At 39.6% G+C, this 8,212-nt stretch overlaps 1 protein-coding gene across 1 annotated transcript; it reads right to left on the bottom strand.

Annotated features, from left to right (window-relative positions):
• Positions 1-371: 371 nt before the first annotated feature.
• On the bottom strand, positions 372-4,656 carry ZBTB25 (zinc finger and BTB domain containing 25). The gene is made up of 2 exons (XM_068965514.1): positions 4,484-4,656; positions 372-1,506 (listed from the first exon to the last, which is right to left on the bottom strand). Exons 1-2 carry the CDS (start codon positions 4,654-4,656, stop codon positions 372-374), a joined length of 1,308 nt encoding a protein of 435 aa, XP_068821615.1.
• Between the last annotated feature and the right edge of the window lie 3,556 nt (positions 4,657-8,212).

Here is an 8,212-nt window from a genome sequence, read left to right as displayed (position 1 = left end):
CCTCATAGGGGCTTAATTCATGTGGAACATTTACCAAAAGTGATAGTTTAGAACATTCTTTTAAAAAGATTACACTTATTTCATATTCAATTTGCTTTTACAGATTCTACAACCTGAAAAAACTTCCATACTTCCACATTGATTTCTCATTTGTAAATAGTGATTTAACTGAGGAAAAGACAGCCCTAATGGAAGGTTACATTTTGGCAGCAATGTATCGATATATCTTTACAATAAAAAGATGTAGTATATACAACCTTAGAACTTGGATAAATGGTAAAGAACTTGAGGAGGAAAATAATTTATGAATAAAAAAACACATGTGGATTTCCTTTTTCAGAACTGATATAAAAACTCTGAAGGAGAAACTGCTACTCAACCAGGATAGTGTCCACATTTTCTTGTGTGAGTTCTGACTCTAAGGCACAAGATGAATCTAACTGTTCTTGCGACAAACGAGAACTTTTCAGGGGGATGTCAGACCAGCTGTCACAATATGGCGGAAATCTCTGGGCTAATGCATTACCGAACCTTTGGCACCGGTTATACCTGTAAGATTTACCTTTGTGTGTGTACATGTGCTCCAGCAATTGGCTCTTTCGGAGAAACTTATGACCACAGATGGTACAGCTGATTTTTCTTTTCCTTGAAAAAGAAAAATTACAGTTTAATTCCACTGGCTCAGTGTCTTTGGAGATCAAAGACACTTGACTGATCTGCAAAGGCTCTGTGGCACCCCGGTTTGAGAGGTCGGGCTGCTGCTCATTCTCCTTGACAATAAAGGAGCTGAGCCTGCGGCATTCAAGAGCCTCGCTATTTTCATTAAGTGGATGCACTTCACCAAGGTCATTACTCTCCAGAATGGAAGCAGGGACACCAAATGGGAGGGATCCAGACACGTGGGTGTGGAGATGCTGTCTTAGATTACTACGGGAATCAAAACGTTCCCCACAGTAATGGCATAAGTGTATTTTGATACCGCTTTCGGTGAAAGTGGGGCCTGTCACCTCTGATGAGGGTGAGGGGCGGCTCTGGGAGATCACAGATTCTGGGTCACATCTCTCCTGCTTGATGGACACTGGGGGCTTCTGGTGCTCTTCCAAGGCCTGGGAGGCAGGATGGGCCCTCTGCTGGTCTGCAGTGCCATCATCCAGCCCAATAGCAAGAGAAAGCTGCAACTGGGGGTGGTCACCCTGGACAGCAGCTCTGTTTCCACTGTTATTGGAAGGAGCTTCCTTGACCTCCAGCCCTGTTTTGACAGCTGTTTTTTGGGTCGTTGAGATCTGAATGCCATATAAATTTGAGGACTGCACAGTCTCTGGTGAGAACACTTGATTCATCTCAGTTGCAATGTGAGAAAGGTAGTCGGCGTGAAGAAATCGAATCCCTTCCTCCAAACGACTATGGTCCACAATCTGTTTTGGCCCTTTCCCCGTGTACATAATGTGCAACAAATAGCTGAATATGTCAGGCTGGATGTCAGTTGGTTGTATTTTTATGCATTCACTGTTAAAAACAAAAAAACAGACCCACACAGAATGAAACAACCCAGTTGGCCTTTTAGTTAATAGCATACAGTCTTAGGCTAAAGCAGTGTCTTCCTAACTTCTAATTTAACAATCTGCCTTGACGAAACACAGCAACAAAAGCTCAGATTTTCATTGTATACCAGTTTTATGGCCCAGCACCAAGTCTTCACTTATTCAATCTACTGCCTAAAGTTAAGAAACACAGATATTCTGATTAGTTCAACGTTTAGTGACTCCTAAGTGATATGCACTTAAACTGCATGCAGGGGGTAGAAAAACAAATAAAACAGATACCTCGCCCTTAAGGAACTTAACAGTCTATTGGGTATATAACCAAAAGAACTGAAATCAAGGACTCCAATGGAAATCCATAAACCAATGGCATTTTACATTAACCAAAAGCAGAAAACAACCCAACTATCCACCAATAGATGAATGGAGAAACAAAATGCAGTATATATGTATACTGGAACATTACTCAGCCATAAAAAGGAATCAGGTTCTGATATACACTACAACATGGATGAATCCTGAAAACATGCTAAATGAAATCAGCCAGACACAACAGGACAAATTCTATATGATGCCACTTGTAAGAAACATCTAGATTTGGAAAATTCAGAGACAGAAAATAGATTAGAGGCTACTGGGAACTTGAGAGTGGAAAGGATGGGGGGTTATTATGTCATGGTTAGTTTCTTTCTGGGGTGATGAAGTTTTAGAAATAGGTAATGGCGATAGTTACACAACATTGTGGATATGATTCATGCCCTTGAACTGTACAATTAAAAATGGTTAAAATGGCAAATTTTATGCTTATATATATTTTGCCACAATAAAAAATAATTTTAAAATTTCAAAGGGCTTATTGGAATTGGGACCATATAGAATTTAAATTATACTCACCTTATTTTGGCTTCCAAATATATTAATATATCTACTCTTTAGATCACAAATGAATACAAGTGTAATTCTGAAAAGCTTTAAATTAATCTCAAGCCCAATTTTTCACATATGAATCTAGGATTCAGAAGACAGATGGAAATAATTGTGTAACAAGAACCTGAGGGAAAAGCTGGATAACAAGGAACAATGGAATCAGTCGATGGACTTACCTTCCCTGAAACGCAAGTTTGCCTCAACACATCAGAAAGCAGTCTGAATGCCAGCAATCCATTTCTTTAGTCCTGATATTTTAGGATTCCCTCTTGGGTTTCACTCTTACCTCTGACCCACTCACTGCCATGGTCTGTGGCAGGGTTGTTTTTTTTTTAATATCAGCACAGAGGTCTTTTAAATGAGGAATTTTAGTTACTCAGCAGAAATATCACAGAGCAGGCCTGTTACCTGTGCATCTCCTGAATTTAGCTTAGCATGGTGCCTAGTACACAACAGGTGCTTTAAGAGCTAAAACAACTTACTGCTCTCAAATGAGGCTGATGTGAAGGTAGGGTTCCTAATCTAGTTTCTACATTGACACTTAAGTTGGAGAGGAAACTTTTGTGTGACAGAAAAGCCTACCCATGACCTGTCCCTGACTCTAATCTCCTCTCCCCTTTTTATCATATATGCCAATCATTCTGATTTACTCCATTTTTTGAATGTGCTAGCCTGGTTCATATCTGCATATGTTTTCTTGCATTTTTTCCTCTGCCTATAATTGCAATTATTGGCACTCCTCTATAACATCTGAAAAACTCCTCCTGATCCTTTAAGATTCAGAGCCTCTGTAAAACCTGTTCTAACCCTCTCAAAGTAAGGCTGCTGACACTCCAGTCTACTTTGTGCAGCACTTCGACTATACACATCATAGAAACTTTTAATAGCAGCAGCTAACAGTGCAAAGCTCTGTTCCAAACATTTTAATATTATTAATCCATTTAATCTTCTCAACATCATAGGAGTAGATATACTATTCTAGTGTTTTACAGAGAAGGAAATTGAGGCACAAAGAGATCAATTACACTGCAATTATTTTCCTTACATGCATTACCTCTCTCTTGGACTATAAATGTCTTTTTTCTATTTTTGGCCAAGCCACCTGGCCTGTGATCTTAGTTCCCTGACCAGAGATCGAACCTGCGCCCCCTGCAGGGGAAGCACAGAGTCTTAACCACTGGACTGCCAGAGAAACGCCAAATGTAAGGTCTTCTAAAAAAGCATAGTGTTCCATCACTTTTAACCTAACATGCATTAAAGCTATTTTTTACCAAGAGCTCAGAATCTGGATACCATTTTATACCCCTCTCCCTATCATGTTGAGTTAATCTAAATTTTAAAAAATTTTTTGAAAAAATATTTGAAACAAATGACCTTTGAATTACAATATGGAATATCGGCCCTCCCTCCGTGGGGACGGCGCCACTCGACCCAGTGTCGGATTCGGCGGCATGGCCAGAGAAACTGGGGCTGAGGACACCGAAGCCCGCAGAGAGGCGGAGCCCAGAGAGGAAAGAAGGGTGGAACCGACTGCCCCACCGACCGGCGGGGCTCCTCTGCTGCCACCAGGTGGGTGAAGTTATGACATTGAAATCTTGCTATGAAAGTATGAAGGAACAGAAATCAACAACTTAGTAACTAAGAGAACAGATTTGCATGAGTTTCATTTATTAGCTGTGCGTGTAATCCTAGATGGACAAGTTACTTAATAACTCAATCACAGTTTCTTTTTCTCTTAAAAAAAATATGGATAATGGTAGAATTTACATTAGATAAATTCTTAGTGGTTGGTTATGGGATTAAACAAATAAATAAAGTTTACCTATTATTGTTTTCATTATCTTCCACCATGGATCCTATACAGAGCTTAATTACAGATGTGTAAAAAAATGATAATTTTTTTTTTATTTCCTAAGGTGATCCCATAAAAAAGAATACCCAAAATGATGTCATAATAAAGCTTAACTATATCACGGTATTAAAAATTCTTCTGATTTACAAAAGCACCTCCTTACCTTGTTTGGTGAATAAATATCATCTTGAAATAGTTAGAAAAAGCAGCAAGCACTGCTCTGTGGGCTTTGAAGTAGACGTCTCCAATAGCAACGGTGCAATCACACAGAAAACCAAATTCTCGCTGCATGTTCAGCTGCTGCAGAAGGACAAGGCTATGGCTAGCTGTGTCCATTGTGGCTCTGAGAAAAAGGACAATATAGTTTTTGCTTTGTTTTGTTTTTTTTACCAAATTGGCTATAGTTCACACAAACCTACAGAGGACAGGGAGACCTAAATCTAAATGAAATTACTCAACATTTTTCAATACTGTTAATCTAACCCTAAACTTAGCTAACATTAAATTATGATAACTGATATCAACTGTACTGAAAAGGTAATACATGGCCTTTTTACAATCTGGTAAGAAAGTGACTTGTCGTGGGTGCCGACGATGTGAAAGAGGAAGTTTGTCCTTTTTTATCTATGTGACCACAATGTTTCTAGTCCTCAGTTTCCTCACTGGCAAAAATGGGAATGAGGTACTGATCTTTGCCTCAGGGCCAGATGAGATAAGTTACCTGAAAAGCACCTTGTAATGGAAACTACTGTTCAAATGTCAACTCTAAATGTGTGCCCTGGCTAGGCAAGAGCTGTCCCTGCTCCTTAGGGATCCTCTGTGTACTCAGGGGACACTGGCCGCCTAACTATCATATAAGTTTGGGGAACTTATCAGTCACAGAAGCCCTTAAAATAGATGTCAAGCCACATGGGGCTTGGAGCCCAGTGGGAAAGAACCTAAGCCCTGACCTTAACTGGACTCAGACACATACAAGCATGGAAGTTCCCGAAGAAGTAGAATGCTGGATGGGACCACTGGTCTCAGGGGGAGCGGAAATCATGCCTCGGGAAGAACATGCAAAAGAATTCTGGTGGAGAAGCCTAGTGTGAGCAGAGCAGCAAGAACATTTGAGGGCGCCCTGGAAGCAGGAGGCTGGGCCATCCTCTCCGTCCACCTTCTCCACCTCAACTGTGCAGAGAGCCCTGGTGCTTCAAAGAGAAGGCAGGTGTGGTATAAAGGGCACCACTGGGGTCTGGGAGAACCGTCTCTAAAAGAGCAGGTTCTAAAAAAAGAATGAAGCTTTCTCACTAACCAGACAGATCAAAGTCTTAAGGAGGTCAGTGATGATAGTGGGAGGTTAGCTGTCTGGAGACTGGCAGTAGCTTGGGCTGCAAACTGCTGAGTGAGGGATAATAAAAATCAACAGTTTATAATGTTTCCTGTGTGTCAGGAATTTTTCACTCATTTAATTTTCAATACAATTCTGTGAGAAAGGAAATAATCAATCCATTTTACAGGTGAGGAAACAATCAGCAGAGAGCTGACTGACCCAAGATCATGCTGCTAGTGAGATGCAGAGCTGGGGATTCAAACCTGGCCACTGGACTCCAGACCCCCAGGGTCCTCCCTCTCCACCTCCCAGAAAAAGACACAACCCACCAACTGAAGGAGCAGAGGGAACAGTCATCAAGTACCCTGGGAAGTCTCAGAGGAATACCTGGAAAGAAGAATCAGGGAGAAACCCAGATTCCTGCTACTTAAGCAAATGTGACACAGCAAAATAAACATTTAAAACTGGTAAAGACAAAAGCAATTATTACTGATAAAAGGTTAGAGCTATTTTAGTTAAAACCACGTATTTAATGTACTAATATGAAATAATCTCCAATACATATTAAGTAAAAAAAGAGCAAAATGTAAAATTGTGTAGAGAAGACTACTATTTATGAAAAAGTGGTAGAGTGGTTATTTTATTATTAAAGGTTGGGTGAGAATTTATGCATAAATATATTCTTGTTTATGTATACATGTCTGGAAAGATTCAAAGAAACCACTCTCGTTTCTGCCAGGGAAACTAGAGAACAGGGCGTTAAGGGTAGCCGGGGGGGAACTATCCTGTTTGAATATGCTGAAGTATTTTAGACAGATAAGTAGATAAAGAGCACAATGTAACAAGCACCCACCTCCCATCCACCTGGCCCGGGGCACAGAGAGTAAACAACCACAAATAGGGAAGAAAACCACTGCATCTCTCCCTCATTCTATCCCCTACCACCCCCTACTCCTTGCCTCCAAAGGCAGCCGCCATCTTGATTTAGTGTTTACGACTCCACTGTACATCATCGTATTTCTACTGCATATGTATATATCCCTTGAAAGCGAAGGTGAAGTCGTTCAGTCGTGTCCGATTCTTTGGGACCGCATGGACTGTGGCCTACCAGGTTCCTCCATCTATGGGATTCTCCAGGCAAGAATATTGGAGTGGGTTGCCATTTCCTTCTCTGAGATCTTCCCAACTCAGGGATTGAACCTGGGTCTACTGCATTGTAGGCAGACGCTTTACCATCTGAGCCACCAGGGAAGTCCCATATATCCTTTAAGAAGGTTTTTATATGAATAGTATTATACTTTAGGAATCCTAAAACTTCTTTTAACTCTATATTCACACACTACTTTAAAAAATTCTTCTAATTCAAACATAATAGCTTCCCCTGGTCCTCCCTCGAGTAACAAAACAAAACACATATCCCTTTCTATCTTATTTTTTAAAAGCTTTTAAGCAGAAAGAAAATAAGAAATTAAGATAACAGAAGCTACAGCGACCTGAGCCTATCCTCTAGGAACATAATCAAAAATCCAAGTTGTGGGTATTGTTTCAAAAGGCCATTTAATCAAAAGTCATTATTTATTGTATTTACCACATTTCCCTGATTCTAAAATACCACCAATTTATCAGGAGATTAAAAAACCAAATTAAAATTCTATATTAGATATTTCAATATGTGAAAAACAAGTCTTAGATTCAATAAGATAGTTAAGGTTGAAGTACCTTAAACCAGCCTTACAAATTATCTCCAAAACACCCCCCCTTGGATCATAAACATTTTCAACAGTTCTCTCTCTCTCTCTCTCTCTCTCTCTCTATATATATATATATATATATATATATATATATATGGTGTATATAAATAGTGCATTAGTATAGTGAACTATTGAACCATGTAGAAATGAAAATGGTACATACTAAAAAGCCACATATATAAAAATCTGTGGTTAATGGTCTGAGTAACAGTTAAATTCACTTATCAAACAAATATTTTGTGAAGAGAAATTTAATAAAGGAAAGTACTTGAAAGCATGCACCATACAAGGCACAGGGACAGAAAAAAATTACAATGATGTTGCAGTCAATAAGATAATAGGGGAGACAGAACATAAAACAGAGCAACTGTGACATGAAGCAAAAGTGGTAAGTGCCATAAGAGCAATTGGACAGCATGAGGGGGAGATAAACAGGAAGCCCAATGAGAAATAAGCCATTTGAACTGGATTTAGATGAATATGTAAATGGTGAACATAGCATTCCAGGCAGAAAAAAAACCAGAATGAGTAAAATCATCATCATTAGGCCTGAGAATCAAGACTGCTCTAGTAGCAACAAATATAAAAGATTAACAAAGAAAAGGCATGGGGCAATAAAGACCAGTAAGTAGTCTTTTGTAACATCTAAATAATGGCAGTGGGAATGAAGAAAGGAATACAAGAAGATATACAAGATGGAGAACTGACAAGCATTGGCAGAGAACTGGATGTGCTCAGTCACAGAGAAGATCAAGTCAAAAGTGAGTTTCAGAGCTCCAGCTTGGGCAACTGGAAGAATTCATTCATTCCTCAGGATCCTATTTGCAGA

This window comes from Capricornis sumatraensis, chromosome 2 (genome assembly GCF_032405125.1).
Source record: "Capricornis sumatraensis isolate serow.1 chromosome 2, serow.2, whole genome shotgun sequence".
Classification (NCBI taxonomy): Eukaryota; Metazoa; Chordata; class Mammalia; order Artiodactyla; family Bovidae; genus Capricornis; species Capricornis sumatraensis.
The sequence above is the reverse complement of the archived record's forward strand: the minus strand, read 5'-3'. Positions and strand labels throughout refer to the sequence as shown.